This window comes from Denticeps clupeoides, chromosome 11 (genome assembly GCF_900700375.1).
Source record: "Denticeps clupeoides chromosome 11, fDenClu1.1, whole genome shotgun sequence".
In the NCBI taxonomy this organism is placed as follows: Eukaryota; Metazoa; Chordata; class Actinopteri; order Clupeiformes; family Denticipitidae; genus Denticeps; species Denticeps clupeoides.
Window position 1 is genome coordinate 9,004,937 of NC_041717.1, and position 18,607 is coordinate 9,023,543.

At 39.1% G+C, this 18,607-nt stretch overlaps 3 protein-coding genes and 2 long non-coding RNA genes across 5 annotated transcripts; all 5 read right to left on the reverse strand.

Moving 5' to 3' along the window:
• Nucleotides 1-22: 22 nt before the first annotated feature.
• Nucleotides 23-3,543, reverse strand: LOC114799648 (collagen alpha-2(I) chain-like). The gene is made up of 11 exons (XM_028996442.1): nucleotides 3,505-3,543; nucleotides 3,259-3,312; nucleotides 3,125-3,178; nucleotides 3,015-3,032; nucleotides 2,873-2,926; nucleotides 1,927-1,983; nucleotides 1,402-1,567; nucleotides 1,029-1,135; nucleotides 745-822; nucleotides 475-657; nucleotides 23-391 (listed from the first exon to the last, which is right to left on the reverse strand). Exons 1-11 carry the CDS (start codon nucleotides 3,541-3,543, stop codon nucleotides 236-238), a joined length of 966 nt encoding a protein of 321 aa, XP_028852275.1. The 3' UTR covers nucleotides 23-235.
• Nucleotides 3,544-3,830: 287 nt separating this feature from the next.
• On the reverse strand, nucleotides 3,831-5,354 carry LOC114799644 (uncharacterized). Its single transcript, XR_003751254.1, has 11 exons — nucleotides 5,307-5,354; nucleotides 5,162-5,215; nucleotides 5,002-5,055; nucleotides 4,837-4,890; nucleotides 4,638-4,746; nucleotides 4,491-4,544; nucleotides 4,369-4,423; nucleotides 4,235-4,288; nucleotides 4,085-4,138; nucleotides 3,958-4,011; nucleotides 3,831-3,885 (listed from the first exon to the last, which is right to left on the reverse strand). It is a non-coding gene; the product is annotated as an uncharacterized LOC114799644 (long non-coding RNA).
• Nucleotides 5,355-5,464: 110 nt separating this feature from the next.
• On the reverse strand, nucleotides 5,465-10,515 carry LOC114799643 (collagen alpha-1(I) chain-like). Its single transcript, XM_028996437.1, has 13 exons — nucleotides 10,465-10,515; nucleotides 10,323-10,376; nucleotides 10,119-10,172; nucleotides 9,969-10,022; nucleotides 9,839-9,883; nucleotides 9,668-9,712; nucleotides 8,282-8,389; nucleotides 8,123-8,176; nucleotides 7,990-8,043; nucleotides 6,280-6,333; nucleotides 5,872-5,979; nucleotides 5,729-5,782; nucleotides 5,465-5,548 (listed from the first exon to the last, which is right to left on the reverse strand). The coding sequence occupies exons 2-13, from the start codon at nucleotides 10,326-10,328 to the stop codon at nucleotides 5,471-5,473; spliced, it is 714 nt and encodes a 237-aa protein (XP_028852270.1). The 5' UTR covers nucleotides 10,329-10,376; nucleotides 10,465-10,515; the 3' UTR covers nucleotides 5,465-5,470.
• Nucleotides 10,516-10,898: 383 nt separating this feature from the next.
• Nucleotides 10,899-14,831, reverse strand: LOC114799649 (macrophage receptor MARCO-like). Its single transcript, XM_028996443.1, has 13 exons — nucleotides 14,774-14,831; nucleotides 14,655-14,708; nucleotides 14,147-14,191; nucleotides 14,015-14,068; nucleotides 13,679-13,723; nucleotides 13,453-13,506; nucleotides 13,217-13,324; nucleotides 13,072-13,125; nucleotides 12,926-12,979; nucleotides 12,756-12,800; nucleotides 11,350-11,395; nucleotides 11,131-11,175; nucleotides 10,899-10,948 (listed from the first exon to the last, which is right to left on the reverse strand). Exons 3-13 carry the CDS (start codon nucleotides 14,177-14,179, stop codon nucleotides 10,899-10,901), a joined length of 588 nt encoding a protein of 195 aa, XP_028852276.1. The 5' UTR covers nucleotides 14,180-14,191; nucleotides 14,655-14,708; nucleotides 14,774-14,831.
• A 541-nt stretch (nucleotides 14,832-15,372) lies between these two features.
• On the reverse strand, nucleotides 15,373-16,499 carry LOC114799645 (uncharacterized). Its single transcript, XR_003751255.1, has 5 exons — nucleotides 16,409-16,499; nucleotides 16,195-16,248; nucleotides 15,823-15,876; nucleotides 15,542-15,586; nucleotides 15,373-15,384 (listed from the first exon to the last, which is right to left on the reverse strand). It is a non-coding gene; the product is annotated as an uncharacterized LOC114799645 (long non-coding RNA).
• Nucleotides 16,500-18,607: the final 2,108 nt, after the last annotated feature.

The following is an 18,607-nucleotide window of genomic DNA, read 5'->3' on the forward strand; positions in this document are numbered from 1 at the left end:
TTACAGAAATATATATCCTGGATGAAAAAAATCTATATAAATAATATTAGTCTTACAATAAAATTCACTGTCAACAAAAATGTGATAATGTATTGCTCTATACAAATTAGGGAGTGACTCCGCTGCACTTGAGAAATCCTGGAATGAAACCTAAGGAATCTCCTTTTCTGGATGCCAGAGTCCATTCTGAAAGTAGCTCCCAGCTGTCCTTCATAGAAAGTGCCCATGGTGGGTCCTAACTGAAGCAGACAGGCCCCACTGTGAATGTAAACCTCTCTGTCAAGTTACTGGTGCCAAACAAACCCAAGTCTCTAATGGGCAGGAGATTCAGGTCTTCTGTCTCAAAGTTGAACACAGACTCCTGAGGACCAGAACCGAGTGGTTCATTTGACTGTTGGATATATGAAAACAATTTTAAGTGCATAACCAAAACAAAAAGCCGCCAAAATGTTAATCATCTGCCAAAAAACATACCAAGCAATCATGAAATGTTGCCAAATAGCTTTGCTGTCTTGTGTTAGAGAGAAACTTGATCTCCCTCTGCCTTGAACCCTGTCTGGTTTCAAATTGGCATGTGTAGGTAATGTTCTGTGCTGCGATCTTGCTGTGAAGTCTCAAGAACTTCATCTGTACAACATTGCTTTCCGGATACTCAAACTATAACATAAGAAATAATCAGTTTACTAGCACCAGAACAGCATATGACAGGTAAGAGCTAGTGTTTAGAGCTAGTTTTGTACTTACTTGAAAGCCTTCCTCCATCGTACTTATCCAGTTAAAAGTATCAGCCTCAGAATACTTAAGCCATGGTCTCATTGGGACCTACAGGAAAAGTATGGTGGTTTTATATTTTTTCTATATCAGAGCAAAACTAACTAGCAAATCAGCTTTGGGCACAATTTAGGAATGCAACATTACAGTTTGAATTATTCTGCTAAACATTATTCATTTTTTATATTTCTATAAAGTGTTTTGTAAACTCATTCTTATGGAATTATGTCATGATTGTGCTGAGAATATTAACCCACTTGAGGCTGTAATGGTGGCAGGCATGTTCTCCCCCCTGATGTGAAGTCACAACTGACCAGGAAGGCATCAACAGGACTTCCCTGATTGGGATCAATGTAATACATTCCTGAAACAGTAGTTTAAAACACAGTTTGGCAAAAATCATTACAAGTATTAGTGATTGCATAGGCTATATGGCATTCAAAACTCATTCTTGTACCAACTGAAAAAAATGATTAATAAATGACAGCAATTAATCAATTCATTCATTCATTCATGGTTGTGCGGCAATAAATGCAAAACCAAGAGCCTATATAAAACAACCCTATATAAATATGAAGGGAATGTTAAAGGGAATGTTCAGTAAACATTCAGCCTTTCTATTTGTCTAACCATTTGGTAGGTTAGGCTGAGAAAGCTGTAGCTCCAGGCAGGTGGTTGCTGGGTGCTCCCTGCTGCCATCTGGTGGGTCAATAATCAACCGCAGGTCCTTTTGCAGAGCGTCCAGTAAGATCCTGAGCAGGGGGTAATCAGGTATGTCTGATACATACATGAGGCCCTGTATGGGGAAAACACATTTTTTAAAAATTACTTCAATATAAGTTTCATTTGTCAGCTATACAGGTCATGGTAAACCGTATTAAACAATAACTAAAGTAAGCATCAGGACTGGACATATGCACATGAATATTTTTATCTAAAAATGATTATTTCTCATGAATGCTCATAAAAGACACCAATCTAATTGTATCCACTCTGAGCATCAAATAAATAAAAATGCTAAGTAAGAACTAAATTCAAGGTTTCCTTGAGAAATAAACTTCATAACCCCTTCACAATAAAAAATAAAATACATTTTCACACTTGTCAATTTTTCAAATTCAATAATCCAGTTTTGTGTGGTCTAGTAGTACATGCCTTCAGATGAGATAAAATGTGGGATGTTCCTGGAGGGCCTGGTAATCCTGGTGGTCCCTGAAGATTAAAAACATAAAATCCAATCTGCCTCATCACTGATTTTATGCAACATACATACAGTACTGTGCAAAAGTCTTAAGAATGCATATAAAATCTGCCAAATCTTATACATGTAAATGCGATACAGACTACAAGCAATTTTGCCAACATAACAGAATATCCTATGGCACACACTGATCACATATTGAATTTCCTAAAGCATTTATTGTAGAATTTCCTTGTTTTCATTAAACACTGAGATTTTATTACAAAAGACACCAAAAGCCATGTTCACTGAGCAGCAATACAATATTGTTCTTCATTTTTATACTACATTTCCTTGTAGATCATTCATTATTGAATTGGAAGACATGAAAATATTGCCACTTCCACTGCCATTTCTAGACAGTCCCATCCTAATCAATTTCAGGTTACTGTTGTGAATATAAATAAACTTTAATTTGTTTGCAAATTGTTTGCATAATTCTGTATATAATACACAGTACCACCTACACATTTATGAAGTGAAAGTGATTGTCACTTGTGATACACAGCAGCACAGCATACGGTGCACACAGTGAAATTTGTCCTCTGCATTTAACCCATCACCCTTGGTGAGCAGTGGGCAGCCATGACAGGTGCCCAGGGAGCAGTGTGTGGGGACGGTGCTTTGCTCAGTGGCACCTCAGTGGCACCTTGGCAGATCGGGATTCGAACCGGCAACCTTCTGATTACGGGGCCTCTTCCTTAACCGCTAGGCCACCACTGCCCCTCATATTATGGGTCACTTTCTTATTATTCAATGAAGTGGCTTTTTTTGATGATGACAACATAAACAAAGCAGTCATGAGGGTATTAAAACCAGACGTTTGACTGGTAGTGTATGCAGCAGTGAAGATGTACTCACAGGTGGTCCTCTTTCTCCTATGGGACCTGGCAGGCCCTCATATCCTTTTTGACCCTATTGAATATGCAATAAAAGAAATATGGACTGCTCCAATACATACAGGATAGTATATGAATGATGTTAACACAAAGTCAAATGTTACCTTTACACCAAACAAACCCTGTAAGGAAAGATATATGCAAATAAAATGAACATATATAGTAGTTTTGATACTAAATCTATGGAAAAGCAATCTTCTTCATATATACTTACAGGCATTCCTGGCAGACCTGGGGTACCTCTTCTGCCAGATGGCCCTATGTCACCCTGTCAACCATGTAGGACATAAATAATTTGACATGCAATCTGACTTGTCGTGGTTGTTTTGGAAATATGTGATTATATACCTGCTCTCCTTTGGGGCCTTCAACTCCTTCAATCCCAACAACCACCCAAACTCCCTAAGAAAAGGCTGAACTCAATCATTCTTTGACCACAGAACTTGACATTTAATATGTAATTTAATACCTACAGTGTAGAATTGTAATTATATTAATTTATTTAAACAGATACATTTTTGTTGTAAACTACTATATTATGTATTTCTGTCTAGGTTTAATAAGCTTTTACACGGTTGGGCACCACTAGTGTACCTTTTGCCCCTCAATTCCTGGTAAGCCAGGTGGACCCATTGTGCCTTTCTCTCCCTGAAATGACAGTGACATAAAAATATAAATAAAACTAAATAATATCTTAAATCAGTACATTCTGCAGAATGTCATTTAATCCCGCTCATACCTCAACACCCTGTTGGCCCTTTCTTCTCCTTTTTCATTCACCAAGTAAACCAGACACACCCTGACAGAGAAGGAAAGAAATATTATCTGTTTTAATACTTCAGTACACTACAAATTCCAATGCCATATTTTAGAAGAGAGAAATTTTCAAATGTTTTACTAAGATTACAAATATGCTCTTACAATTGGTCCTTGTATTCCTGGAAGTCCAATTTTCCCATTCTTTCCTTGATCTCCCTGTAAATTATAAATGAACACAGGGTTACAACACTCAATTATAAGTGACACTTTGAAAGTGTAGTTTCGCACCTTTTGTCCTTTAGGCCCTCTGAGGCCCATGACTCCTGCCATTCCTCTGTGCCCCTACAGTAATAATTAAACATCTTCAGTGAGGAGCTGGCAGTGAGGTTTCAAGACAGCAGGTGTTTTCTCTTACCCTTCGCCCAATGTGTCCCGTCCTGCCTGCCTGTCCGTCTCTTCCATCCTTACCCTAATTCACAAGGTCAAGGTTGCATTCATATATAAAGTAACTTAATAAACTTCGTAACTTAGTCTTAAAATATTTGTAAATATTATATAACTAAACCTTTAGTCCTTTTTGACCATTCCTGCCCTCTGCTCCCACCCAACCTGTGCGTCCCTGATGAATAAATTTAAAGTAAATTTTTTTTATCATGTTTAATCATCAATAAAATGTCAAATAGAAATAAAAATACTTACTGGTGGTCCAGATTGACCAGGTGGGCCCAGAGCTCCAATTTCACCATGGGGGTCCCTTTAAAAATAAATATTTGGGTCATGTTATTGGTTACGGTAATGCATTTTAGTAAAGGATATTTTACCTGCAATCCAGGAAGAGCTACTGATCCTTTTAAACCATGGAATCCCTCAGGACCCTGCATATAAAGGCATTAGGTGATAACCGTGTTCACTGCCAGTGATGGCTTTAATAGAACATGCTCACAATCATACATTTGAAGATGCCTCACCAATTGTCCCTGTTCTCCTTTCTTCCCGTGATCTCCTTTAGGCCCTTCTGGTCCAGGGAAACCCTTTGGGGCCAACTAGCCCATGCTGTCCTGGACGTCCCAACAATCCCTGAAAAAAAATTCCAGAATTACTGTCATTTCAGATACTTCACTATATAATAGCAGCATGTACAGAGTGACCCTTGGTCTGTACACTGACCTGTGACCCAGGATTCCCAGTGTCACCCTTTAATCCTCTTTCCCCTGCTCTACCCTAACAGAAATGAATGCAATGGAATTAGATTGTCAGTAGATTATTATATATTTTAAAGTCAGGCCAAAGACCTGCTTTATTTAACTCTTTATGATACAAAGAAGCCAATACCTGTTCACCTGTAAATCCAGGTAAGCCAGTATCTCCATCTGGACCAGTATCACCCTAAATGAATATATATTATTATTACTAATGTAAAAACATCTGTTATTTGAAAATCCTTAATGCATGAATAAAATCTGTTTAAGAGAATTTGTGGCATATTTAATACCTTTAGCCCAGCTAAGCCATTTGGCCCAGGGGATCCCCAACGACCTGTAATACCCTGTAAAAAGGAGTTTAAGATATTTAAATAGTATTAAAAGGAAATAAGATGGCTTACCTTAAATTGAATATAATTCTGTCCACAAACCTACCTCAATACCATCCAAGCCTGAAAATCCAATATGTCCTGCCATCCCAACCTGACCCTAAAATACATTAACCAAAAACTCTGTGACTCCATTTGGATTAATCTTGTTTTTTAGTATATTTTATTTTAGGTCACTCACAGTAAATCCCACATCCCCTTTGTCTCCTTTCACACCCTTTTGTCCTTGATTTCCAGAAGTTCTGGTGGTCCGTCCCAGCCAGGGGAACCCAAAGGTCCTATGTTTCCCTTTTAATTAAGAGAAATTATAGGTATAACTTAATTTTAAGACTAAAACAATGAAAACATGCATTGTCACAGAATATTCAGTGTTACAGAGTTTTTTCTGGAATGAATTTTTGTGCCAAAAATTGCCTGTATTTTAATTTAATTATGATATTACAAAAAAATAAATTAATTTTACTTAACTTTTTCTCCTTTCAGACCTTTTCCTCCCATTTGACCTGGTATCCCAGCAGGCCCCTGTTAGAATAATAAAATTCACCCATGACATTAGTGTCTGGAAGTAGTATGGCAGGAAAGAAAGTGCTTTTAAGAATGGTGCCGCAGACCTCTTTGCCCCGTGGTCCTGGCACACCATAAACTCCTGGAATTCCCTCCGGCCCTGAGTCTCCTGATTCTCCAGTAGGACCCAGCCTTCCAATAGTGCCAGGAGACCCCTGTCATTTATTTACATGATAGGGAGGGAGTCAAATGAACATTATTATAGAAGAGTATGTTCTTCAAGATTACATTTACATTTACAGCATTAACAGACACCCTTATCCAGAGTGACTTTTAATCAGAAGGTACAGGGACAGTCCCCCTGAAGACACTCAGGGTTAAGTGTCTTGCTCACGGTCACAATGGTAGAAAGTGTGTTTGAACCTGTTACTTGGTGGTCCTCTGGTTCAGAGGCAAGATGTTTTTTCCATTTAGCTACTAGGCTACCATGGAAATACAAAAAGTCACAAACCAACCTGCTCACCCTTCTTTCCTGGTGGCCCCTCCTCACCAGCTTGACCAGGAAGTCCCTGTTAAGTCAATAAATCAACAATCATATTTTGTCAGTGTCCCTCACATTTTGTCAGAGGGAAGTTCTGGCTTGCACTACCTAAAAGCAAATGCAGTGGGTAAGCATTGCACAAAAATGGTGTATATGTACATAGAAAACATTCACCATGAAAAACAGCATCCAAATTCTGTATGCAATTTTTAGTATTTAAAGAAAAAGAGAAATGGACCACAGACAAATACATTTTTGTGTTATATTTTGGGAAAAAAAAGACCCCTCAAAATAATCAAGCAAACACAGCCATTAATGTCTAAACCACTTGCAACAAAAGTGAGTAAATCCCTAAGCAAAAATGTCCAAATTGTTCCCAAAGTGTCAATATTTTATGTGGCCACCATTATTTCCCAGCTGTGCCTTAACTCTCTTGGGCTTGGAGTTCACAAGAGTTTCACAGGTTGCTAATGGAAGCCATGACAACATAATGGAGCTGGATCCTGAAAGGCCAAGGCGCCACTAAGGTGCCGCTGAGCAAAGCACCGTTCCCACACACTGCTCCCCGGGCGTCTTTCTTGGCTGCCTACTGTTCACCAAGGGTGATGGTTAAAAGCAGAGGACACATTTTGTTGTATCACCGTTTGCTGTGCTGCAGTGTTTCACAATGACAATCACTTCACTTTCACTCCTCCACCCTCCCTCTGATGCTCACTAGGATTTAGGTCTAGAGTCATTATTGGACGGTCCAGCATTTTACCCTTAGTTTCTTTAACAAGGCAGTGGTCATCCTAAATGTTTAGAGAATATTGGACTGCTGCCCTGTGGCCCACTTTCTGAAAGGGTGGGATCATGCAAGACATACTTGTCTTTCTACTCCTCACCTGATTGCTACCACACATGCTTGAATCCACCTGAACAGAACAATTTTATCTTGGTATTATTGGACCATAGGTTCCAGTAATCCATGTTCTAAGTCTGCTTGTCCGCAGCAAACTAAACAAACTATCTTGTGCATCATCTTTAGAAGACACTTCCTTCTGGGATGATCATCCTTGCAGACTAATTTGACTAAATTAGTCTGACAGGCTGACCTTTAACCTCTACAGCAATGCTGGCAACACATACATCTATTTTCAAAAGAAAATTGGTGTCAACGTCTTTGGCAGACAATGACGAGGCCTGTCTCTGAGTGCAAACTGTCCTGTTAAACTGCTGTATGCTTTCTTCTTACAGCTTAGGCCATCTTTATTTCTCCCAGGGAACAGCGTGTGGGGACGGTACCTTGCTGAAGGGCACCACAGTGGCACCTTGACAGTTTGGGGTTTGAACTTTTCAATTATGAGTCCACATCCTTATGCCCTAGGCCACCACTGCCCCTTGTTGAACTACAGTGGCCAGTATAAGAGATTGTGAGAGTGATAACACCAGGTTTTAACCCACCTGAGACCTTGTAACATTAATGAGTTACATGGCACTGCGGAGAGAAAATGGCTAATTGAGTAACCTTTTTTGAGTACTCATTTGTGTTGCCAGTGTTTTTTTGTTTTGAGTGTACAGAAAATGTACAAGCTGTATACCGACTACTTCACATTGTATCAAAGTGTAATTTTTAATGTTGTCCCAAGGAAAAACGTAATAAAATATTCTGTATTTCATGGCATTTTGAGTAAAGTGTACTGACCTGTGGGCCAACTAGTCCAGGGAAACCAGGATCACCAAAATGACCAAACATTCCCTGAAATTAAAGAGGTAAGGAACATATACTGAAATTCATGAATTTTTTTGTGCCATAAACCTTTTGTGTGATTTATCACCTGCACTCCTTTCTCCCCTGCTAATCCCACTTGCCCATCTTCACCTTGATTGCCCTGTGAGACAAACAGCAGATGGTTCATTAATATCTTTAGTTTATTAATGTCTATGTGTGTGGTCTCTACTGCCTGGTACAGCAGAAACATATAACATCCACTCACTGGAAATCCAATGGTTCCTGCTGGGCCTTGTGGTCCCTGAGGCCCTAGGCTACCCAAAGAACCACTATTTCCCATCATGCCTTTGGCACCTGGCAGACCAGGGGGACCCTAAAGAAATCATTTTAAATCAGAGAGATTTCAGCCATTCTGTAGTGCATCTGTATGTATGTAAGTATGTAAATTTCCCACTTGTGAGACTAATAAAGAATCATCTTATCTTATCTGGAAAGTATTCACAGCACATCACTTTTACCACTTTTTTTTTATGTCACAGCCTCATTCCAAAATTTATTAAATGCATTTTTTTCCAGAATGTTACACACAACAACCCATAATGACAAAATAAAAAAAGTTTACTTGAGGTTTTGACAAATTTATTAAAAATAAAAAAACTGAGAAAGCACATTCACACCAAAGCTTGGTGTGCCCATTCCTCTTTCCAGCACCTCTCAAGCTCCATCAGCTTGGATGGGAAGCATATGTTCACAGCCATTTTAAGATCTCTAAAGAGATGTTCAATCAATTTCAAGTCTGGGCTCTGGCTGGGCTGCTCAAGGACATCTGGGCTCTGGCTGGACTGCTCAAGGACATTCACAGAGTTGTCCTGAAGCCACTCCTTTGATGTGTGCTTAGGGTCGTTGTCCTGCTGTAAGATGAATTGTCGGCCCAGTTTGAATTTAAGAGCGCTCAGGCTGCCAGGCCAGGCTGTACATTGCTGCAGTCATGTTTCCCTCTATCCTGACTCCCCCTGAGGGAGCATCATGTGGGGAGCAACTTTGCTCGGTGGCACATTGGCAGTTCAGGATTTGAACCGCCAACTTCCAATTACGGGTCCACATCCTTACTGTGCACTTACCTGCTAGTCACCACTGCCCCACCGTCAAATGTGGGACCTTTCCAAATCATGTCCAATCAACGTTTTTTTCCCACAGGTGGACTCCTATTAAGCTGCAGTTAAGGCTGTGGAAACTTACTGTGATTTCTCAGTTTTTTTTTTTTATTACAAATTTTTCAAATCCTCAAATCCCACTTCATGTTGTCATTATGGGGTGTTGCATGAGAAAAAAATCTATTTAATCCATTTTGGAATAATGCTCTAACTTTGAAAAATGTAGAAAAAGTGATGCACTGTGAATACATTCAGGATGCATTATAGCTACAAGAAGAAAATTTAAATTCTTTTGTTCATCAGCAAGCAAGTGCACAAAAATGTCTCAAAATGTCAATTATCATTAATTGAAAAAATTTCCTCTGAAGACATGAGAGGTCCATTTGGTTGAAGGCTTGAGGTAATTTAAGCCCCATTTGTCCTCTTCAAGCAAAGGACATAAAAGTCTCCACTTGTTTACTTGAGTCTACAATCACTTTGCACAGAAAGGTACTCACGGGTTCTCCTGGAACACCACGGGGACCTGTCTCCCCTTGGAGACCCTGGGTAAACATGAAAATAACAAGATGTACAGAAACAATGTCACATCATTTGTACTTGCTAACAATTACATGTGTGAAAAAAACAAAACTGATTAGAAAATGAATCTTGATCATGATGTTGCTCACCTTGGGTCCTGGTGGTCCTCTTTCCCCAGCAGGTCCAGTTAAACCCTCAAGGTCAAAAGTTAAATTCTTTAAAATATCAAATTATATATATATTCATACCAGTTAAACATGTAAGTAATATCCTACTCACTGGGCCACCAGTTTCCCCAGGTTTTCCAACATGGCCTCTCGGGCCCGATTCACCCTTAAGAAAAACGTGAAAGAAAAGTCACACATCACAAACAATCCCCCCAAAATACCGCAGTAGTCTATGTATAATTTAGTGGGCTGACATCCTTACTCTCTCTCCCATATGTCCTGGAAGTCCAGTCAAACCCAAAGACCCAGGATAACCCTGTAACACAAATTCAAAGCAAATCAATTTGAAACAATATTAAGATATCAGCTTCAGAAGATAGTCTGTAGTAACTTAAGTAATCATTAATAGTCTGAATCTTGTTTATCAGTTCTCAAATGCCAAGAAACTTTGTAAGGTATCACTTACATACATCCCTACTAGCCCTTGTGGCCCATTTAGACCATGCTTCCCGGTGAAACCCTGTTCATACAGAGAATATATGTGTATATAAACACACAAACCATTTATGTGTAAAACATATATGCCAAATGATTAACAATATGTGTACCTTTTCACCAGGTGGGCCTGGGCTGCCATCTTGTCCTGGTTGTCCAAATGTGACCTCATAAGAAGTAAGAACTTAAATGTAAAACAATCGAAAAGGACCACTGACCTCAAAAACAAAAGATTAATGCAGTTCTTTTTGCATTTATTTGAAATATTTATTCCAGTTATTTAAACTTCACTTCCTGACATTTAGTAACACTGATTAGCATTAGCATCATTGTATTGATCTTTCAACATATTGATTACATATATCAGATTTGTCTGTTATGATCAGGTTTAGGTATATGATGATGTTCTTTTATGTAGGTATAATATCTTTCACATTTAATCTTATGTATAGTCAAACTGCATGATTAAAAAAAGGTGTCAACCGCATATCTACAAATTCAAAAATAGTATTTTGCTCAGTTTTCTGCAAAAAATGTACATACCGAGCTACCAGGTGGTCCAGGCAAACCAAATTCTCCAATAAGACCCTGGAAACCCTTCATAAAATATGTTACAACTGATGTATTATAACATATAAATGAATAATTATAAATACTAAACAAACATTTCTTAAGCATGATATAGGTAATTCTGTTTTGGTGACTCAATGTGTCCTTGTCAACAAGAATTTTATAGATTTTAAAAGCTGTTTATTTGTGCTGAAGTAGCAGGGACTCACTCTGGGCCCTCGATTTCCAGGACTGCCAGTTGCTCCTGGTGTTCCCTGAAACATACATGCAATCATCTATTACATGTCTATTTATCAATAGATATCAAACATATATTCTATGATTCTATAATTTCTAGCCAAAATTGAGTCATTTTAGATACAATGTCATCATTCATTTTTTACTTGAGTTTTACTTGATATTAAGTTATAAAATGGGAACCTGTGTACCAGGCTTTCCTTCTGGCCCTTCAATTCCAGATGGACCCTTCAAACCCTGCAGACGGAAGCATGAAACAGCTGCATGTTAACACTAAAAGCTTGTGAAATTCTGTAATCAAGGGTGAATAAATGTGTGAGATCAAGGACATTTCTGAGATGATTATCCAGATAATCAACTTTCCAGATGATAAAAATGTATCATACAGTGCAATTCAGTAAATACAGTGCATTCAGAAAGTATTCAAACCTCTTTCAATTTGCAACCATTTGAGAGCACCTTTATTCAGACCTTTGCAGACCCCTTGATCATCTTTGAGATGGTTGTACACCTTGAATGTAGTGCAGCTCGGTTAAATTAAATAGTTTGGACGTGACTCAGAAAGGCACACACATTGCATATCAGAGCACAAACTATGTCATCAGTTCCAAGGAACTGGTAAAGGAGATCTGTGATTGTGGCAAAGCCCAGATCTGGGCAAGGCAGCAAAATAATTTTGCTGCAGTTAACGTTCCTAAGAGCACAATGGCCACCATAACCCTTAAATGGAAGGTGTTTGGGACAACCTGGACTCTTCCTTGAGCTGGGCACTTCCTCCAAACATGACGCCTGACATTCACACCAAAGAGATCAATCTTTGTCTAATCAGAGCAATTTTGTTTCTCATGGTCTCAGAGTGCCTTCAGAGTGCCTTTTGGCAAACTCCAGGCGCCTTTTGGTGAACAGAAGAGCTCTGGAGCAGCTCTGACAAAGTGATCATCAGTTTAGATGGTTGGCTAGCTCTAAGAGAGTACTGGTGGTCTTGAACTTCTTCCACTTACAGATGATAAAGGCCTCATTATGACCTTCAAAGCAGCAGAAGCAATTTTTCTGTACCCTTCTCTTTTCTTGGCTCCTAGGTGGTGGAATGAACTTCCACTAGATGTCCGAACAACTGAGTCATTAAAAGAGCTTCAAGTGCAAACTAAAAACCTAAGAAAACAACTGGGTTCTGAGTTTTTAAGCGAATGGTATCTATAGATCGGGTTCTAGTAAACTGAGGGATTTCAATGATGGAAATTTTAAAACATTTATGTAAGTCGCTCTGGATAAGGAAATGGAAATGCTGTAAACTGTAAAATTCTAGAATTTATGTGTTGTGTCATTATGGGATACTGAGTATAGATTCATGAAGAAGAAAAATGTATTTACATAATTTGACAAGTGGTTGAAAATTGAAAGGGGTCAAAACTCTCTGAATGCATTGTAAATAAATGCAAAGGCTTATTATTATTCAGTTTCATTTAAGGATGCACCACTACTTGAAAGTAAATGTAATGTCAAAAGAGCAACGTTAACTATTGCCTATTGATATTGTAATGTTCCTTGTGGTATAACATCTTTAAATGTGTATATTCATTACAACCATTACAATTACCTGCATTCCAGTAATTCCAGTAGGACCATCCTGCCCATTTCGACCCTAGAGAAAAAAATATCATGGTCATTCTCACTATGTAACACCAAGGAAAATCTAAATCTGTAAGCACATCACATAATGTTATCTTTAGAAAGCAATTGGAAAAAAAAGAACTGCATAACAGATACCCTGGATCCTGTCAGTCCTGATATTCCAACTTGACCAGGAAACCCCCTATTGCCCTAGACATTTAACAAAATACGTATATAATAAGGTAGAGCAATACATGTATATGTTGTTATAGCTCACACAGATCATAATAAACCTTGCACACCTTGGCTCCCTCCTTGCCAACTTGCCCTTGGAGACCAGCTTCCCCATCCTCACCCTGAGTGTGAAAACACACCAACAACACATCTTTGAGGAGAAAAGGGAAGCTCAAGTTTCATGTCAGATCTAAAATGTGTTTGCAGGCTTACCTCATTACCTGGGGGACCAGGCTGACCTGGGAAACCGAAGAGTCCAGATGGGCCAATCTGACCTCTTTGTCCTTGGGAACCCATAACACCTTGGGCACCATTTGGTCCCTAATAACAACAGAAAAAAGGGACTGTCATTAACATTTGGGAATAATAATTTATTCCTCTATAGTCAGTATATGCTGTGGTTTGACTGCTGGTTATGATTACTGACAAAATGAATGTTCTAACTGTACTTTATCTCCTTTTGGTCCAGCATCGCCCTTGTCTCCATTTTGCCCCCGAGATCCCTGGAGGAGAAGGACAGAGTAGATGGAATTCAAATCAAGATTCAAGATTTCTGTTCCCACCGTCACCCACTGTAGTTGATGTGCTTCACATACATTTAAGTATGCAGCATCCAGGCATCACTACATTTTGCCCAATTATTTTAGCCCAAAAAATAGAGCTCAAATATCTTACTGTGAAACCATGGAAGCCACTTGGTCCAGGGTCTCCTGTAACACCCTGAAACACATAATAACATTTTGTATAGTAATGGAACCATAACAAAACACTTCAGGTTAACCCAAAAAGACATTCACTAGGTAACACATAAGAGCCAGAATGGCCTGCAGATGCACAGTAGATGTATATGTAAAACACTCATCTACTGTTAAGTACACCACTATGGAGCTTAATAGCACGCCTCGGAATGTTCAAAGGGCCTGATCTACAAAATGCAATGCAATGCAAAATAGAGAAAAGCTCATAATAACATTAAATCCTGCAAAAATATATTATAGTACAGTAAAATACCATAGGTCCTTCAACACCTAGCTCTCCTCTTCTTCCCACAGGACCATCTTTACCCTAAATAAAAAACATCTATGTCAGTTTTTTTCAACACAAACTACACTTTTGAACCATATACAGTTATCTATAACTTACAATGTCTCCTTTAAGACCCTGTGGACCACTCATGCCCGGCTGTCCCTTTGCAAAAAACAGATCATGAATTTAATTAATATTACAAAATAAATGCAAGTCATTTTAACACAGCAATATGTTTCTTTTTTATATAACAAACCCTGTGTTTCATGAATCATATAGCCAGTGCTGAGATATACATTTTAAACTGAAGGAAAACAACCTAATGTGGACATGTTCACACCCACACTTCTATCAAACCATTAATAAAGCACAGGGCACTTCTTTCTCCTTCCTTTGATAAACTCAACAGGAGTCCACTAAAGCTGACTTTGGCTGCCTAGCAACAACCTTCAGACTTCAGGCCAAAGCCAAATAGATGCTCACTGTGTGAACTTGAGGAAACGAGAGCTAATACTGACAATAAAGTACAACTCAAGAGCAGGAATGTGTTGAGGAGAACACGGTAAATATATTTAAATTTGTCTAATAAATTTGACATAAGAGAAGAAGAATATGGAATACATACTCGAGGTCCTTGAGGCCCAGGACACCCTTGGATTCCTTCCAACCCTGGGGGACCCTGCGAAATATAGAAGTAGTTGTATATCAAGGTGCAAATGGTCAAAATCAAGGACAGTTCAGTACCTGAATGAATATAGGGTGCTCTTTTATACCGTACCAGTGGGCCTCTGCGACCAGCTGGGCCCACTGGGCCTATTTTGCCCTGTGATCAATACATTCAGAAGAGCATTAAAGATGCAGGAGATGTCATGTAACTGGCCAATTATGAGTGTTGTGAGAAAAAGGGAAAAGACCATAATCTTCAAAGTCAAGAACAATTTACCTCTGAGCCATTGACCCCTTGCACCCCGACCACGCCTGTAGCTCCTTGAGCTCCCTGTGAACACACCCATGAGTTGTGAGGACTCGTTTATCACTTTGTTAAGATGGATTTGAACAGTTTTGACAGTAACTACACAAGAAAAGGACCAGAAACACTTACCACCAGCCCTGGTGGCCCTTGCGTCCCATCAAACCCAGGATCCCCCTAAATGCACAATAATAAAAAAATATTCACAAAATAATTGCAATAATAATGCTCACAAACAGCTACAGTAATGTATTCAATTTGGTATTGTGACCAAAAAAAAAAAAAAAAAAACAAATCTAAAAAAGACAAGGAAAGAAAAGAGCTACTGTACCTTTGCTCCTGGTGGTCCTGGTATACCTTCAATGCCTCTTTTACCTTGAGGCCCCTATAATAAAAATATTAATAATATAACAGAAAAACACTCATTTGCATGAATTAACATTGATGTCCACAATTAAATTCAATTCCAGAAGTTAATTGTAAGTAAATATATATATCTGCAAAGTGTGGCTGAAGTAGCTTTACATGAAAATTATACTCACTAGGTCACCAGCAGGACCACTGAACCCTGGTTCTCCTTTTGACCCCTGAAATAGGGCACAGCAGTACATTTAGACAAGAACTATTGTGAGTTCTGTAGATGTAATATAGCCAACTGAAATGTAATCTGGCACAACAGAATGTAATGTTGTGATTATGATTATCATGCATTTGTATATTTGCCATAAGGGGGCAGTGCAGCTCCATTTGTTTCAACATTTTCTCAATATGTTTGCAGGCAACCTTAATGTGGCTGGATGCATCCTATTTATAATTATGTCACCTTCTCTGCAGCTCTTCCTCTGTCCCCACGGGGACCTGGGACACCAGCAAAACCCTGAGGATACAATCAAATTATAACAAACCAATTAATTCATTATAAACTTTACGGTTTTATAATTAGATCATGATCACAAATGATGTGGAAAACGAATATCCTGGTAGATACTTGTTAGAAACTACATTGTGATATACAGGTAAAATATAGAAGGTCATGATCAAATAATCAACCAAACTTAAGAGAGAGAACATAATCTCGGGACAGTGTTTCTTCTTATGTCATGAAGGGCTGACTGGACACAAGAGCAAGTCACTGTTGTGTGTTGAGTGGTACACAGCGGTATTAGGAAATACTGGTAACTATTTCACACAGTACCTGCTCTCCTTTATCTCCAGGGGGAGCTGCTTCTCCTTTGTAACCCTGTGGACCCTTAAGGATCAAATGCCGAAACTGGTTATAGCATCTCCTCATGCACGGCAGTTAAGAGTAGAAATAGATTTAGTTCTGTTTTACATTGCAAAACCAACCATTATGTGTAATTCATTCACTTTGTGACATTGTTAGCAAAATTAGAAAAACAGTCCCTCACTGGCAGTCCAGGTATTCCGGGAGGTCCAAGTTCTCCATCGGATCCACGTTCGCCATCTCTTCCCCAGGTCCCTGCTCGACCACACACTCCTTTTGGCCCAATAATGCCCTGCAGCATTAACAAAAAATTATACTTTTATCACTTAAATACCTTCATTCACATGTAATATCCTTTTCTTGTAATAGCCCTAGTGTAATTAATCTGCATAAAGATAAAGAATATTATTTTTCTTATTACCATCTCTCCTGTACGTCCAGGTATTCCCACCTTTCCAGGTTCCCCAGGTATACCCTTAAAGAAAAAAAATGTATCAGCTCAATGTCTTAGGAAAATACTTTTTAACAATAGCAAGCAATAAAATTCCATGTTGTAATTATAGGATGTCATTTTGTCCTCAAATAAATTAGTGTTTAATAGTTGTACTTACAGGTGGACCAGGTCTCCCCATCTCTCCTGGTGGTCCGGGAGGCCCTTGTTCTCTCTAAATGTATATTAGAATGTATATTAAAATGTCTTTTACAGTTCTGCAGGCTGTTAATTATGACTATTAGCTCAGATGCTGTACTTACAGGCCATCCTGCGAGCAACAAATGAAAATACCATGTTCTCTGCAAATAGGAGTAGAGCAGTTTAATTAATGCAAAATATTTATTCATATCTGAATAAGTGCATTACATGTCAGTAAGATGATCTTGTACGTAAGGATGAACTTTGTAATTGGGGGTTATTTTTGATGGTCTTGTCACATGAAGTCATGACAGCATTCATGAGAAATCTTGTAACATGTGATACCCTGAATTGCCAAACATAACAAGTGTTCCTAGCCCCATGCAAAGGCTCTCTTAATGCTGACATGCTACTGTAAATGAATCACTGTCAGTGTACATATAGATTATCAAAACATGAGCTTGATGCCTGGATTCTTATAATCACCTGGCCTTTCCAGCTTCTATTTGTCTTGGCCAGAATTAGTCTATGGCCAGGGCAGGACAAAAGCAGCTATCCCAGACAGGGTGAGACTTAAACAGAGTGACAGGGTCAGACCTCCTCCAGCTCTGAGCCTTTGTAGACTCAAGGTAACCGCCGGGTCAGTGGGGGTTTTGACATCTGTCCGTCGACCTCATAGCTCCCTGTAACTCTACCACCATTCACAGCGCATACTGGGTATTCAACAGAAACTCACGTAAAGCCACTTACAATACCCAGGAGACAAATCATCCTTAATTACTCCTAGCTGCCCTGAGCTGGGACTTTCTGTAATCTTACCCAGCCATATCAAGCTGAAAATGCTCCAGTCCAGGCGCACGGGAGATACTTCACTACGCCTGAAACTGAGCTTGGACTCTTTCTCACTCTCTCAGTTCCAAACAATCCCAGCCTACAATGTTTGTCTGTGAAATAAACACAGACCTTCTTAATGTTCTTTTAATGCATGGAAAATATTTAACTCCAAATGTGAGATTAGATGAAATATGATTACAGCCAGTGACAAACAATTATCACTGTGCACTTTCCTAACCAAAAGCTTGACATTATTCCATGCATGTTATGTTACATATTGAAGTGCTTACTGTACTTGATTGCTGCAATCAAGTTTTCAACAGCAGAGAGAATTTATGATTTAAAAATGCTCTACAGTGCATGTAAAGTCTCTCGAATGCATCCCATTACTTCATACTAAACAGGGTTCTGTATTGTGGCCAGGCAGACATCTGGCACATTGAATGCTCATGAAGGACCAGACGAGAAAAGTGGGTGTTGGCTCTTGCTTTTCGTAACCAAAACCAGAAATGTCCAAAACGGGGTTCCTTTCCATGTTTCAGCACAACTGAAAGAACTCATCAAATGTTGGAGAGTTGTGTGTAGTTTTAAACACATTGTAATTAAAGCAAAAAACCTGAAATGCAGCCATATCCTCTTGTGTGTTTCTCCACAGGTATAAGGTGGGTAATCCGGGGGGGCCAGGGGGGCCTTGCACCCCCCTCACACCGTCTGCTCCTGGTGGGCCATGGGATCCCTGGAATTTAACAAACGGTGGCATTTCTGAATATGCTAAACATACGGCTCTTTTTACACAGAAGCCATTGACCAATCAGAAGGAAAGCTGCATATTTAGCACAAAAACATTCCACCACCAGTCTGTAACCAAGTCTGTAGCTTGTGATGCAGCATGCATTATTATCTTACCTTGTCACCCTT